We start from the raw sequence: 15,634 nt of genomic DNA, 5'->3' as shown, positions 1-15,634 counted from the left end.
TTGTTTCACGCCTGAAACAAATACTGCCTTCAAGGTCAAAAGCAGTAATTTCTGCTTCCACCTCTATTATACCAACTAACAAAGTTGACAGAAGTTTGTTTCCACTATTACAGTCAACAAAATCTTCATATGTTCAATACAGAACTTTGTCTCTTTTCAGTTTTGGAGTAGCCTTTGTTTTGCCTGCACAGAGGATTCAAATGCAGAACGCCATTCCTTGTTCTCGTACAGCTCTTGATTCAGTGTAATTCAGAATTCTTGTCTGTATTATAAGTGATGAATTTGTTCCAGTTTTTTATTTAGATCTTTGTCTTGTACTTGCTTCTCTACCGTCTTTCATCATCTAACTTTTAACATTTCTTTCTTTATAAAGTTTGGGCACTGCTACTACATCCCTTCTACAACTCATGTGATTTAGAACATTGTTCTTGTATCTTTTTCATCTTTGTGATTGTTCACTTAATTGCAAGTTGCAGCATATTTGTTTTCACTAGTGATTTTTCCTCTAGGTCTCTCACATTATTAATTATGTTTTAGGATCTAGGCAAATGAAATTGTCCAAGTATGTCTTATTGTACTAGAGCCAGTTCTTAACTCTTTTTAAGTCTATTCTGCTATTGCAAAGTGTTTTGGGTTTTACCTCTAGGCCATAAGCTTTTGTATATGTAACACACAAAATTCATCACATCTCATGTAGGTTTTAAATGCATCTTAGCTAAAATAGTTTTGGCACTAATGATACTATAAGTTTACTGGTCATCTACAGAGATATATGCAGTCTAGAATATTTTATTAACAGCACTAGTGAGGCCACCTAACAAACAACAGTACCTGTTCTTATAGGTCAACTTCACAATTCTTGTGCCACCTTCGTATTTCCCAGGGTGCAATTCTTTTAAGGCTTGTTCCCATTTAGAAATGACATCACAGATCTTTAAAAAATATGAAGGAGAGAGGAGACACAAACTGAGATAAGATGTATAGCCAAGGCTTGAGGGGAAAGTAAGTGAATGAAGTGTTGTGGAACACAGAAGATTAAAGAAACAGACTGGATCAGCATAAACACAGCCAAAAGTGACAAAACACTTTTTTCTGTTACACAATATGTAAAAATTAAAGCATTCCAACTGAAAACTCCAGCTCTAATGTGCAGGGGGGCACGTTTAAATGAATTCTGGTCTGGTAGTAACTCTTGTGGTTATGTCTACACTAGCAAATAGCAAAGCTCAGGAGGAGCAGATACGCACAGAGAAACACCCATTCCTAAATCTCTATGCCCACACTATATGAGTTTTAAAGGATTTTCCACTGGATTAGCTTTAGTCTGATTAAGAGACCTGAAAGCTCACTGCTATTTTGGGTCACACCTTCCAGTTCATATTTCACATAAAAGGAATCAATTTCATGCTCTCAGGTTACTCCTTAATGTGAGTCAAAGTGTGGTTAATAGGAATGATTGGTAGGTTTGCTTCAGAAGTGCCCTCCCAAGCTAGACTAAAGCACTAATGTATTCTCTGAACAGTAGCTGTCTACACCATGGCTAAACCAAACCCTTGGATGCAAATGTCCAAACTTTGGTCCTGGATTCCAACTTTGTAACTCAGACATATTTTTAGTAATAACATGGTTAATTCAGTTCCATTCAGCTCCTATTGGTTATTCCAGTCCTTTTCTAAGTGGTTTAATGAAGACCCCTACTTCTCTTTTGATGGCATCTCAATAAAAGGAATGTGAACATAAGAATCCACATGAAATACATAATCAGATCTCTAAACCTCTCTTAAGAAGCTATTGAGATTGCCTTGGCAAGTAAATGATAACTAGTAAAAGTAATGCCTTTGATTGTCTCAAGCTCCTTTGTTTACTCTGATACCTCATCTCTCTAGATGGTGGTCCAATTACAAGCAAAGCTCCAGATTATCTGATCTATATCAGGCCATGAAAGCAAACAATTATTTTGCCAAATAATTTGGCACTGTCTGTGGCAGTTTCCTTTTCAAATCATCTAATTCAAAGTTATTGGTATCTTCTCCCTCTGTTGCCTAATGTGAGATTTTACACTGTGTAACACTGATTGTTTAAGTTCCATAGAGGTATCAGTCTATTCAAAGTTGCCACTACAACTATTCTTCCATCAATTCTGTATGACAAATTATTCTCCCAGATTTGTACTAAAATCTGATGTGTCTCATTCATGGTGGCTAGCCTACTCAATTAAGGCAGTCATTCAGCTGCAGCATGGGTAAAAATCTCCATATGAAAGACACAGATGTTAATACTTTATCCTGCTTTGCTTCTTCCTTGATCGGAGGCACTCTACTCTTAAGCCATACTCAGCAGAGCTTTCTGCGCTAAGTACATCAACAGTGAAAGCCTGAGTTATCTGGAGACAGCAAGGGGATACTTCATAATCCAATAGATGGAATTTATGTAGACATGCCAAAAGACTCACAGCCTAACATAAATTTGTCTCAATTAAGAGTGTCACATTTGATGTCAGTTGTGATATCATGCTCATGCTGACTAGTTCAGTCATATTTCAATTTTGTCATCAAGACAAATTAAACTTTAATATGTGCTAAAATCTGAGTTAAAGACTTTTTTAAAATTGACCAATTTATCATCTGCTAAAATTAGAACTTGCTTTGTATTAAGAAGTCTATCAGATTAGACTGAGCTAATTATAGGATCACCGGATCATTTAGATTGGAAAAGACCTTTAAGATCTGCAAGTCCAACCATTAATCCAGCACTGCCACGTCCATCACTTAACCATGTCCCCAAGTGCCACATCTACATGTCTTTCAAATTCCTCCAAATACCACCACTTGCCTGGACAGCTTATTCCAATGCTTGACAACTCTTTCACAGAGAAGTTTTGCCTAATAGCCAATCTAAATCTCCCCTGGAGCAACTTGAGGCCATTTCCTCATCCTGTCACTTGTTACTTGGGAGAAGAGACCATCCCCCACCTCCCTACAGTCTCCTTTGAGGTAGTTGTAGAGAGCAATAAGGTCCCCCCTTAAACCTTCTTTTCTCCAGGCTAAATGACCACAGCTCCCTCAGCCACTTGTCATATGACTTACCCTCCAGACCCTTCACCAGCTCCACTGCCCTTCTCTGGACACAGTCCAGCACTTCAATGTCTTTCTTGTAATGAGGGGCCCAAAACTGAGCAGAGTACTTGAGGTGCAGCCTCACCAGTGCCAAGTACACAGGAATAATCTCTTCCCTGGTCCTGCTGGCCACACTATTTATGATACAGGCCAGGATGCCGCTGGCCTTCTTGGCCACCTGGGCACACTGCTGGCTCATGTTCAGCTGGCCATTGACCAAGACCCCCAGACCCTTTTCCCCTGGGCGGCTTTCCAGCCACTCTTCCTGTAGGGTTGCATGGGGTTGTTGTGACCCAAGTGCAGGAATTAGTATCTCATCTGTGAATATTAATCCAGATAGACGATATCCAACTTTATTTGATCTCGATTCATTAAGAAAAAATTATTAGCTATTTAACAGTTTATTAACCATTCAGCAATTCTTCAAAGATGTATACTGAAGGTAGCGGAGGGGAAAAATAAATACCTTCATGTTGCCCTGCAAACAATGTTCCAGATTCCTGCCAGAAGGATCATCTGTGAAGAGAGAAAATCCCATGTGGGATGGCTTCCTCATTCCTGTCTCCTGGTTGAGTCGCTGGATGAATTCATCAACTGTTGAAGAACCATCAAAACCTATAACCTGCAATGAAAGAGGAATTAACTGAGGATACAAGAAAAATTCAAGAAACATGACACTGATGGGTATCACAACTAATGAAGGCTGGTTTTCTACAGATTAATGTCTCAGGATTAACTGCCAGCTCCAGTGACAGCACTATTGTCTCCCTTCACACCGCATTCTTTCCCATATTGAGACACTTTTGACATCTGTCCATTTTCCTCAGCTATCTTTTCTTCCTAAGACCTGTAGAGCTGGGGCTGGATTCCTTTCATTTTCTCAGGGAAAACAGCTAAAATGACAAGGAGGAGAAGTAATGTCTATCTCCCAATATCTGATATGTGTAATTACCATGGTTCCACCCATATGAAGGAGGCAGGTTATGGTGCAGTCCTCTAGTGCCCAGAAGAAGGGCAGCTGTGGTGGCTCACCTGGTAGGTTCCATTCATGAAGTGCACTGGGATGCTGAAGGGGAGTGAGTGGTGGTAGGGATTTCTTAGCAGGATGGACACAATCTCCATCCGGGAGGGCTTGGCTTCCCGCTCTCCAGCCTGCACCGTGCGGTCTACTGATCTCTGGCAGTAGATGGCATACTTGCCTATTTCACTCCTAGGTGAAGAGGTGGAGAAAAACACGAACATGCTCTAAGTGCCATGTTCTCTTCAATTTCCCATGTCATGACAAAGCATTCCTCCCTCAGGCTTTTTCTCAAGCAAAGATATATCTCTGTGCAGGTGTATTGTTCATCTCAACAGTCTAACAGCTCAAGTGAAAAGCTACAACACAAACCTGAGCTCCAAGGACCTGTAAAATTAAGGTAGACAATGGACTCTCCAGGAAGCACAAGAGCATTCCCTACTTCTAGGTGGACTGGACATAGTATAGGAATATTCTCTTCTGTACCCTACTGCCACCATAGTATCCGTTAAGCCAAGACTTGTTCACCCTCAAACTCGCTGTCATGCCAGTGGAATTTAGTTACTATTATATCAAATCCTGGTAAATATTAATAATAGATTGTAATGCATTAGTCTCACAGGATTACACAAGTTGTATTTATCAATTTACACGGTTATGCAAATTATAAGTTCCATGTATTAACCCTATCTGCCAGTCAAGAGACTTGACAGAGATTCAAAGCAAGCTTAGATTTGTTGATAGTTCAATAAAGGATAGGTATAGTTTACTGCCTACTAAAGAGAGTGCACCATTGAACAGCACCAAAAAAATGTGTCTCTAAAGCCAAGCAGGAACGATCAACTATACCTTTTAAAAAATGTTAAGAATGTATACACTGAATAAGTTTTGAAATGGAAGGACTTATATAGATTTATAATCATGCCATTACTTTGCGGGAGAAACTAATCCCATTCAAGATGCCCTTAGCAGCTCAGTACATGATTAAACCTCTGGTTAAATCCCTGCAAGCAACATGGAAGTCAGGAGTTCTGGCTTTTCACTGTAGCAATGTATTGCTTACCTCCCCAGTAATACGTTTGGACAATTTTCAAATAGAGAATCTTGCTTCAACAAGAACCTGTTGTGTCTGGCTTCCAAATGCTCCTGAGCCCTGTTGTCTTCTCCCCTAGAACTCTGCCCCACTTTGCTTCCTCTTTAAGAGACTGGATATACTCTAAGGTCACCTTTCATGAAAAACAATACCTAGAATTAAGATCTAGTATAAGTCTAGACCATAGACATTATGCAGTGTAAACATTCGAGTATCTTGCTTTGCTGTATGAAATGGAAAGTATATCTATTTAACTAGTCAAGAAACAGCCAAAGAGACATATGTATTCCTAGAGCTAGGCAGAAGGAACCAAGCTGAGTCATACTTAGCAACTGCTCTAAATCTAATGTAAACTACAGATGAATATAGACACGTTTTCATATAATTTCTGGGTTTTTTTTCTAGCCCTAATAATTGTTTCATAGCTGGATTGTGTAAATAAATTTCCTCTTTGCTTCTGCTTAGAGGATATTTGTTGATAAAGGTACTTTTGGGCTAAGAACCTGGTAGACCATCAGCATAGTAATGTTTGAAACTTGATTAAATAGATCAGTTTCACAGAGCCCAGCACATCCTTATGAAATTCAATAGTCCCCCACAGCAGCTTCACAACTGGATTGAATGGGCCAGTCTGGGAGCTGGTAATGCACACAGGTTTGAAGAGATGGTTTCTAATCCTACACAAAAGATCCCTAACATGTTGTCTTAGCAAACAGAGAGAGAACCTGAACATTGAGGAGAGCCCAATATCCATATTTTCACTTTTGAGAAGAAACTGCAAATGTGAGGCAGCATTTAAGAAAATAAAAAAGACTTGATAGGAGGACACAGATTTCTCTGCAGTGCCAGGAAACTTGTGGCTTGAGTTCCAAGGCAGACTTAGAATTATTATTAGAATATGAATATTTGTTTGAAAGGAAACAACTCTTTTACCTACGGCTTAACAAGAGTATATTGTTGCAACAGACAACTAGACATCTCTATCTGTGACCTTCACCCTAAGGACACAGTGAGATATGTTGAAGATGAGATCAGCATGGAAACTAACTAAGAGCACAGCATGAACAATGGAGAAAAAGTTACTGCCCTTACTGTAGATCTAGTACTGTTTTCTTTCAAGGGAAAATGGCAACAGAAAACATTTATTTCAGTTCTGTTAGTTTTTCCTAACTTTTTACAGTTTCCTGAGATGTCTTCTGCCTCACTTTTGTTCTGTCAGTATGCCTGCTAACCTGACAGCAGAATGTTATCACCTAATATTTGAATAATTAATTCTAAATAATTACTTTGATCTGTCTTTTATCAATAAAAGAAAGTTGCTGCATTAGGAAAACATGTCCCTGTGTAGCTCCAGTTATATCTGCAAAAAGTTCTTTTGCAAATATAGGTCACTCTGTTTTGTGAACTAGCTTAGTCTAAGTGACAAATTAATGTGAATGACTGAAGGGACACAGCTTTATACCAATGGAAACCTGTCCTCTCTCTCAACATGTTTTTGCAGGTGTGTGTTACAAATGCTTCCCTCTTTATTTGTTGTGGATGCAAAAGGCAGTCGGCTTAGCAGAAGAAAATGCTGTTGCAGTCCTTACCTGGGGTCTGCATGTCGCTGCAAGTGCTGTTTGATGTACCAGAGGAAGTGATGTTGAGGCAGGAACAGAGGAGCACATAAAGCAAGGAGCTGCCAGCACTGTGAACATAAAACTGGATATCATCCTTGTTTTGTATTTTGCTTCAAATTAGACCCATTATTCTTTAACCTGATTTTAATTTCTCATTTGAGCTGGGAATATTATAAATGAGTATGCCCGTTCATACTGTAACTTATTTATTTAATTTATCCAGTAATTATAGTGCAAAATTCAGATTTCATGCTTAATAGTAATATTCACGATTTGTGTTCTGTTGATTATCTAAAATGGAAGACAAAATTAATACCATGTGACAGTTATAGCTAGCCAACACAAGCTATGAATTTTGATTCTGAATATGGTCTGAACAGACCATTTGCAACTGGTAAATGGTTACATTTAAACTAAAACTTATTTTGCACATGGTTACATTCTTAGTGTTTTTCTGTGCACACCAATGCTGAGACTCTCCTTCCTCTAGCACACCTTTAGCGCTAGCACAATTTTGTGAGAACCAGTCCCATTGCTAATTATTAAAACCAAGGAATTAAATAGCAGTATTTGCAGAGTGGAGGTAACAGAAGAGGAGCTGACCTGAATGACTGAGTGGTTCTGGGGTTGTCGGCAGCTGGTCTGTTTAACAAGTTGACAGTAAATTTCATTCTGCAGCTCAGTATGGGTCAAGCAGACCTGCAGTGCCGTCTGGGCAAGCGACACGTGGTAATCAATAGAGGATGCCTCCACGGGAACGTTGATGAACAGCTGACAGGACTGTAAAAGAATGGAAGTTAGTCAATGCCATGAATACAGCAACTCTTCTCTGGTACTTTCCAGGCCAGGTTCTTCAGATGCGTTACAGACAATTTAATAAATAACCTTGAGAGGAGGAAGGAGAATCAATACTTAATTCCTATTCCTACCTCTTCAATTATGGCAACTAGAAAATTCACTCAACTTCCCCCAGTCTGAAGAACTTACAAGTCAGCAAGAGAATCAAGGGGAAAATGTGCTTTCTGCCTTCCATGCCTGTGCTTTACCTTGCTCACACTGTCCAGTCCTACTGCTGATCTTATACTTGTAGAGTGCAGAAATGCAATCTCCAGTGGCTTCACCACTGGTCTTACTGAGTTTGCCAGTAAACTGTTTCTATTTCCTTCAATCCAACTACTGGAGAGGAAAGAGGAAGATAAAGCTAACTTTGAAGGATAAAGTTTGTGGGGGACAGTACTCCTAAACCCAGATTACGCACAAAAAAATTAAACCTCCAAAGAATGAATGACACCTAATATTCAACTATCCTATTGTAATTAAATAACCCAGCAGGCTTGTCTAAAACAACCAATAGCAACAGTAAACGTGAAAACATGACCAAATACTGTTGTTGCCCCAACAACAGAGCAAAATAACTGAAAATCATGCAATGTCCCTTTAAGTACCTTAAAAAGTTTCAGAGCTTCAGTCTGCAGAGCCTCCGATGGCAGAGTGGTGAGGGATGTATGCAACCCGTCTTTACTGTAGCACAACATGGGATGTTTCCACAGAGGAGAATCTGAGGTAGGAGACGGGCAAAAACATGCAGTGTCAGAAACAAAAGAAAGACAACAGTGCCGATGTTGACGAGGAGCCTTGCTGAAATGGCAGAGCACCCAAGGAAGCAGCACTGCACTAGGCCATGTTATTTGGTGACACTTCACTGCTTTCAGCCAAGCCTGCCATAGATAAGGAGTCACCGGCAGCATTAGCCATCAGCAGAAAGTATTGCCATCCTCAACTGTGCTACATCAGATCTTCTCATCAGCTCTTCTGGTAAGAAGCTGTTCAGCTGTGTGTTCAAACCAGAGACACAAACCCTGCCAGGGCAGCTGCCTGCTGGTGTTCTTCTTTTTTAGTGCAGGTCACTGTTCAACAGTAAGCAAGGTTCACATATAGGTCCAGGAATATGTGAGTGTGCAGGAATAGAGGATTAAGTACGAATGCATAGGTTAATACATATTTGAGAACATGGTGCATAAATATACATGCATGAGCACGTATCAAAGATGAGGAGGAACAGACAAACATGGATGTATGTGTAAGGGTTTATACATGTAGACAAACAGATGTGAAGGTAATTGTGTGTGAGTGTATTTAGAGGAAAGAGCATGTGCTTGTATGGTCAAGATTCCCTGGAAAGGAAAATCAAGACCAACAAAACCAAGAAAAAAATCCCCCTCCAGTTCTTTATGTTCATTTGAATTAACATTACATACATTTCAGAGGCTTTGATAAATGATGTGACAATGAGATGGACTTGTCTGGGAACTAGGGGAGAAGGACATTATATAATATGATGTACTACTGAAATCCCCTTCCCTCACCTTTGGCTGGATTAAAACTGAAAGTTGAAATTACTCTTCTTAATACTTTGCTACCATGGAAGAGTTTGTGGTTTCTACTTACTAGGGTCTCCCTCTGCATCCAGTAGTTTTCCAATGAGTTGCTCGTATGATGTGCCCACTGTGGCATTTCTGCTACCAGCTGCAACGGTCAGATGGTACAGCCAGGTATTCTAGGCATAAAGATGAGAACAGTGTGGGTCAATTCAGACCTCTTTTCTACAAACAGGTTCAGCCTGTATGACCCCTTTGTTCACTATTACCAAACAGACTCTTCTCTCCAAAAAAAAGACTGTCTTTTATACCTTCTCCTGTTTGGTGCGGATGAGTAAGTATGTGGGACTCTGGTCCTGTGGGTGAATCACCAGTGTACAGTGGGATGAGAGAAATCCTCCACCAGTGGCTTCATAATCCTCATCAGAGTCACAGGAACGGTCTACTTCTTCCACTTTGGACTCACGCATAGGCAGATGCCCTAGGGGACACTATAAGGAGCAGAAGTGAGTTAGATAAGTGTAGCTAGAGCAGAAGCGAGTTAGATAAGGGTAGCTAATCTTCCAGTATAGGCAGGGAATACTGGGAAAGAAAAGCCAGATCAAAATGTTGGCAGTTCTGTAAAATGTAAGGAATAAATAATAAATTTGGTGTTTAGCTAATGTAATCTTGCATTTCTATAGAATTTCTTCTCTTTCATAAAGTGTGACACTTAGAAAGTATGCCACTACTTTTATTATTTTTCTTGGGAGAGCATCTACAGGTCAGAATGAGAATATGCAAATAAAAAGATGGCTTTTCCCATAAGGTACTGTTTTCTTCCCATTACACTTGATGTCAGTTACTCAGTATCTTGAGCCACTGTTTTCTGATCCTGGTGAGACTTTCTGCTTGCTAATGGAAAATTAGTACTTCTAAAATTACATAAGTAAGTAGATTAAGATAAAGAGAAGACATCTGCTGTGCTAACTCTGGAGGTCAATCCCAAATATGAACAGTATTTCTTGATATTCTAAAACTTGGGTTTTGAGATCACCAGGACAAAGCAATGTACTATTGGCCCAAGCTTCCAGAAATAGAAGGACATTCTACTAACTAAATGACCCCCCTTTTCCCATATTGTTGCTATTAATTTTCATGACAGTATGCAGATATATCAGCTGCTGTATTAAAGTCTGCTCTAAAGGCTTGACAAGACCAAATGGAGAAAGTGAGTAACAAGATATACAGTGATATGAGAAAGTTCAATCACTTGCCTTTTAAGTCTGCTGTCATTCTAGTTTAAAAAAAAATAAAATCAGAGAAAATATTGATTCTCTTTGTGGAACAGATGCTGTTAGAAGAGGAAAAGTACAACCAAGGAAGAGCTTGAAGCATGAGACACAGAAGCAGTAAAAGGAAAGAAAGATTCATGAGAAATGTGGAAAAAGAGTTCAGAAATAAAAAGGGAAAAAGGAATTACTTTATCTTCATGATTTCGATAGTAGTAGAAAGTTTTTCCAATCAGTGCACACCAGACCAGCTTAGAGTGACCATGCTTGACCTGTAAGGAGGACAAAGAAATACACGCTTTTAACATCAGCAGTGTTGGTGGAACAATTTTCTAGAATTTCAACTTCCAATTCAACTCTCCCTTAAAACCTCGCATATGTTATTTGTCTTATGCTAATATAAAGCTTCTCTCAAAACATACAGGGCACCACTTCCAAAAGCAGGAAAGTAAATCTAAGTAGATGGGACATAGGTGCTTATGGAAATGGGTCTAAGATTTTGTGAAGTATTTTACTCATTCATAATTTATCATTTCTGAAATACAATATGAAGAATTTCTGTATTCTGAGATACAATATGAAGAATCACCTATTTAAAATTATAAAACCAAATCAGTTCTTCTCACCAGGAAAAGACCAGTCAACCTGTAGTGTGGAGAGCAACCTGTGTTGCAGACAACCAACCTTCAGATGCAGGTTGTCTTTAGCCATCTTAGAAGCTAATCAGAAATATATTAAAATATTCATAGTAACTTGCAATGCAAAACTAATCTATGGAAATGGTATAAAGCATAAGAATTCTCAGCCTTTGTACTTTGCACTAATGTACATGCAGTCTGTTACGACTGGAATAAATGCTAACCTAGAACTATACAAGCCATTTCCTTGGAACTCTCCAAGTTACAGACCAACTAAATGTGACATTTAACAGTTCCCTGATTTTTTTGCTGTGATATGCTGTGAATTCTGTTGAAGAAAAGCATACACAAGCTAGGTATTTGTTATTACTTACTATTTGACAAAGTCAGTATCTTTCAGTAGCCTTGTTTGTCTCATTCCTTATCATTTATATAGACGGGTTTTTTTTGAAATGCAGAAATCTACTGACACTTTTCTTTCTTCCCCTACTCTTATAGGGAGTATTGAAATACTAATTTCTTGCTCACGTTTACTGTACAAACCAAGAAGCTGGTACACTGTCAATGCTGATCTAAACTGAATAAAGTACGAAATATTATTTTACCTTGGTTAGCCAACCTTTCACAGTAGGTTTATCATCACTGTGAGGAACACCAACAGGACTGGTCACTTGCACTCTCAGGATACTCTGTAGGACATGAATCCATTCCTCTAGGATGTTGGGTGAGTCTGCTGTCAGGAAGTAAGTCCTCTTTTCTGTAACAAGCTGGAAGGAAAAGGAGTGAGAAAATATAAATCTGCACACCTACAAATCTTTTCTTCAGCTGCTGAGTTTCTTTATCCCACAGAGATTTTTTCTTTTTGGTCATTCAGGAGGGATTTTTTGAGGGTAAGAAAAAAGGTGCTCATCCTCAAAGCCCAAGTGAAAGAAATGAAACTCAAATCAATCAAATTCTCATGAACTCTCTTGCTGTTTCTCTTGGATATTGAGGCTTTATGTCCTCTCTCATCTTTTCTTGTTTCTCAGTGCTGCTGCTAATTTTTCTATTTAAAGGTGTCTACATAAATGTGGGGTTTTTGCTGCCTTCACTTTGTGTTGCATTCTGCATTCACTACCTTGTGACTCTGAAAGGAAAGATGCAATGAATTTAATAGCATTAAGTCTTAGCAACTTCAATTCCATAAGAGCAGAAGGTAGCTCACAGGTCAGGCCATGTGCCTTTCAGAGTATGAGAGAAACTTCAATGCTGCCTTTATAATAAAGTCCCCTAACATAATGATGTAAAACTGAATCCACTGATGGGCTAACTTCTAGTACTTCAAAAGTAGGAATCCAACACTTCAGATGTTTCTTCAGATACTCCAGGCATGTAAAATCATGCTAGAGATCTTGTAAGAGTTTTTCAAAAAGAGGAGAACCTAGGTACTATCTCACACAGCCAGTGAGTGTGTATGGTTATCTGCAGGATAAAAAGCAATGCCTACCTGGAATGTTTGGGACCCTTCACCTCTGACAATTTGGCATGAGGAATTCAGCTCCATCTGCCCTTGTGGTTTGCGGATAACATCGCTCTGAGGAAAGAAAAGCAGTTTTTTCAGCGGGAAACCTCAGATGGATCTTAGAGTACTTATATAGAGCATAATATGCCTGTGCAGGTCAGAGTCTGCATTCATGAGATGGAAAGGACAGCTGAAGCCTTCCAGGTTGACTATGAGACAGTGTGATCCCACTGCAACGATGAAGCAAGTCTCCTCAGTAGTGGCAGACAATATAACAAGGGTAATGGTGACAAATACTGTCTTATGAAGTTCGAATTGGACATTAGGAAAAAAATCCAAACCACCAACAGACTAAAGCCTTTCTCACTGGGAAGGCAATACAGTACCAAACACGTACCAAGATGGTGGCTGAATTTCCACCTTTAGAAGTTTTCAAGACTGGGCTAGATAAAACCATCTACAGCTGATGACAGTCCTTCTTCAATGTGTTAGTTGGACTAGGGTCTTCCAGAAATCACTTCCAACAACAGTCTAAATTCTAAGTATTTATGAAATTATATATATATATATATGAATATAATATATATGTATAATCTGCTTGTGCATTCTGATGGATAAACCCAGTGTCAGAAATAAAGGTGTCCTGTGCCCTACGATGTATTTTTTCTTGTTAGAATATGACAACTGAGAAAATGAAAAAGTTGAAAATCAATTTTCTCAATATTCTTGACTTGTAAGCTAATATGTGTATAAACACAGAAGTACTGTGTAATTATGCAGGTATGGAGGAAATTACTGTCCAGAAGAAAAAATTGTGGAAGGTGAACATCCCTAAGTATAATTCTCTGTAATGTAGCTAAATACAGCAGAATAATGAAGGCAAACAATAGCAGTATTTTATCATACATACAAATATTGTCTGCATGACAATATTTTCAATTTTATTTTCAATTTTACCCTAGTTTTCTAGTACTTCCATGTCCATGCAGCAGGGTGAAAAATGAAAGAATCTAGCTTTCTTTCCCATGGAAGCTGTAGTTTTCCTCAGAACCCCATGTACTGACTGATGAGTATTTCTCTGTGCCTCCAGAGAATAGTAAATGTATCCCAGTGACTTACCGGAGACTTGTAGTACATGATTTGTCTGTTTCTAAGAACAAACCATCGTCTCTTCCACATCTTTACCTGGCTGCCCATTTTGAGCAAGTAACCTGATTTCTCCATGGGTTCCTGGAGGGCAAAAAACAAAGCGGAGAGGAGATTATCCTGCACCTCTCAAAATACAAATGAAGGTGAGCTGAAGTCAAGCCCAGACGTTTTCTGCATCTCCATCATTTTCTGCTTTGTTTAGTAGCAGCCATCAAAGGTCAGTGCTCTCTGCTCAGCTTGGAGAGAGTCCTAAACTATCTGTGTAGCTGCAAATACCACTTTGTGTTGCTTTAGTAAAGAAAGCATCTGAAGATAATTTCACTGGTTGTTTGATGCATTGTAAACTTACTTGTCCTCCTACCAAAGCACTGATTTTCCAAACAGAAGTGAAGGCTGTCTCTATGCCATGATTAGACTCCTGTTCCTTGTCTGCTTGATCTCTCACATTCAAGAGTACAGAATTTAATGCTACCCGTGTTTGAGGTTTTTTTCTAGGCCAAAATATTATATCCTGTCTCATTCCTTCCTCTGAATTTCCAAACTTGTTTTGTCCCAAAAGTGTAAGGCCATCATTAAAGTAGAATATGACTACAGGAAATCAATACAGGCCATCAGAAAAGAATACAGCCCTTGAGGCACATACTTTAATCTAACCACATAAGAGAAATTGCACCTTCTTCTGAAACATCAGATAGTGTCTTTTGATACCTACCAGCTGGACCAACAGCCCAGTCTGTCAGAGCACCACTTTGCAGGGGATAACTCAATATATTGTAGTTATGCTTTTTCAAGGCCAAGGCTCTGTTTGCATTCCTTTACAACTGTAATGTAGTAAGACTTACAGTGCAGATGCCACCATCAGTGGAATAGGAAGATGTTCGCTGTAGCTTATGTTCTGGCTCTGAATAGTCATCATCCAAGGAATAGGCATCAGGAGGGATGGCATAGTCACTCTCAGAGCTCAGTGAGGACATAGATACACCTGTTTAAAATAAAGGAAGGAATGAGAATCATGGCTAGACAGAAGCATTCACTGAACTTTTTCCCACTCTGAAAAAGTTTGAGTTCACCACTAAGGCTTTTTTTGTTCAAGAAGAAGAAATCAGATCAGACTTTGGAAACCCAAATCCCATTAACCAGACTTCTGAGAACTCTTTTCCCTAGTTACACAAGTAGTGAAAGTGAGTTTTGGATACTGACAGTGAAATAAATTTATTGTTGAATAAAGACAGAATAAAAAATATTTAAAAAAAAATAAACAGACCTGTTATCTAAAGGACAGACAGATTGTTTGCAGCTCTAAACATCCATTATAGAGTCTAAAGCCCCTCAGATTCCAGCTAAGGAAAAGGCTCCCTCACTAACAATGGGGCTTTGCTTTCTGTGAATCTTCCACCAGTGGTCCTTGGCAACGCAGAGATACATCAGCCAATGCATGCAAGTTAAGACTACATGAAATATGATTCTATTTTACTGACTACCAATTATAATGAAAATTCCATTTGAAGATCCCATTTAGTCTTCCCAGCAGGTAAGAAAAAATGTCCTAATCAGTACGCAAAGTACCTGATGCCTCTCAAAGATACAAAAGATTTCCTTACTGGTCAAGCAATTACCAGCCAGTGACAAAGACAAAAAAAGCATTTTCTTTACTATGCCAGTACTAGTTTGCTTTCAAGGAAAAGTCACAGAAAAGGTACAGACGACTGGATATGTGATGAATTTGGGAGATAATCCTTCCCACAATCTAAGTTTAGCAATTGCCTGAATGGAAATCTATCATCAGTAAAAACCACCTAAGAGAACAGATTTCTACTGAGTAGCTGTTGATGTCTGCACACATTCTGGGAG

The 15,634-nt window shown here is 39.0% G+C and overlaps 1 protein-coding gene across 9 annotated transcripts in view; it reads right to left on the bottom strand.

The window, feature by feature from the left end:
• The window catches only part of PLEKHH1 (pleckstrin homology, MyTH4 and FERM domain containing H1), a 54,696-nt gene that overhangs the window by 8,551 nt on the left and 30,511 nt on the right, over positions 1–15,634 (bottom strand). For all 9 annotated transcript variants that reach the window (XR_010431325.1, XM_064658351.1, XM_064658350.1 and 6 more), the window contains 13 exons: positions 14,626–14,765; positions 13,754–13,864; positions 12,620–12,706; positions 11,739–11,900; positions 10,687–10,767; positions 9,536–9,715; positions 9,295–9,403; positions 8,292–8,404; positions 7,450–7,626; positions 6,817–6,914; positions 4,149–4,326; positions 3,583–3,738; positions 832–932 (listed from right to left, as the gene is read on the bottom strand). Coding sequence is in view for 8 of the 9 variants with exons in the window: in XM_064658351.1 (XP_064514421.1) it covers positions 832–932; positions 3,583–3,738; positions 4,149–4,326; positions 6,817–6,914; positions 7,450–7,626; positions 8,292–8,404; positions 9,295–9,403; positions 9,536–9,715; positions 10,687–10,767; positions 11,739–11,900; positions 12,620–12,706; positions 13,754–13,864; positions 14,626–14,765 (1,693 nt within the window). In the remaining variant the exon portion in view is untranslated. The remainder of the gene's footprint in view (positions 1–831; positions 933–3,582; positions 3,739–4,148; positions 4,327–6,816; positions 6,915–7,449; positions 7,627–8,291; positions 8,405–9,294; positions 9,404–9,535; positions 9,716–10,686; positions 10,768–11,738; positions 11,901–12,619; positions 12,707–13,753; positions 13,865–14,625; positions 14,766–15,634) is intronic.

Source organism: Pseudopipra pipra, chromosome 6 (assembly GCF_036250125.1).
Source record: "Pseudopipra pipra isolate bDixPip1 chromosome 6, bDixPip1.hap1, whole genome shotgun sequence".
In the NCBI taxonomy this organism is placed as follows: domain Eukaryota; kingdom Metazoa; phylum Chordata; class Aves; order Passeriformes; family Pipridae; genus Pseudopipra; species Pseudopipra pipra.
The sequence above is the reverse complement of the archived record's forward strand: the minus strand, read 5'-3'. Positions and strand labels throughout refer to the sequence as shown.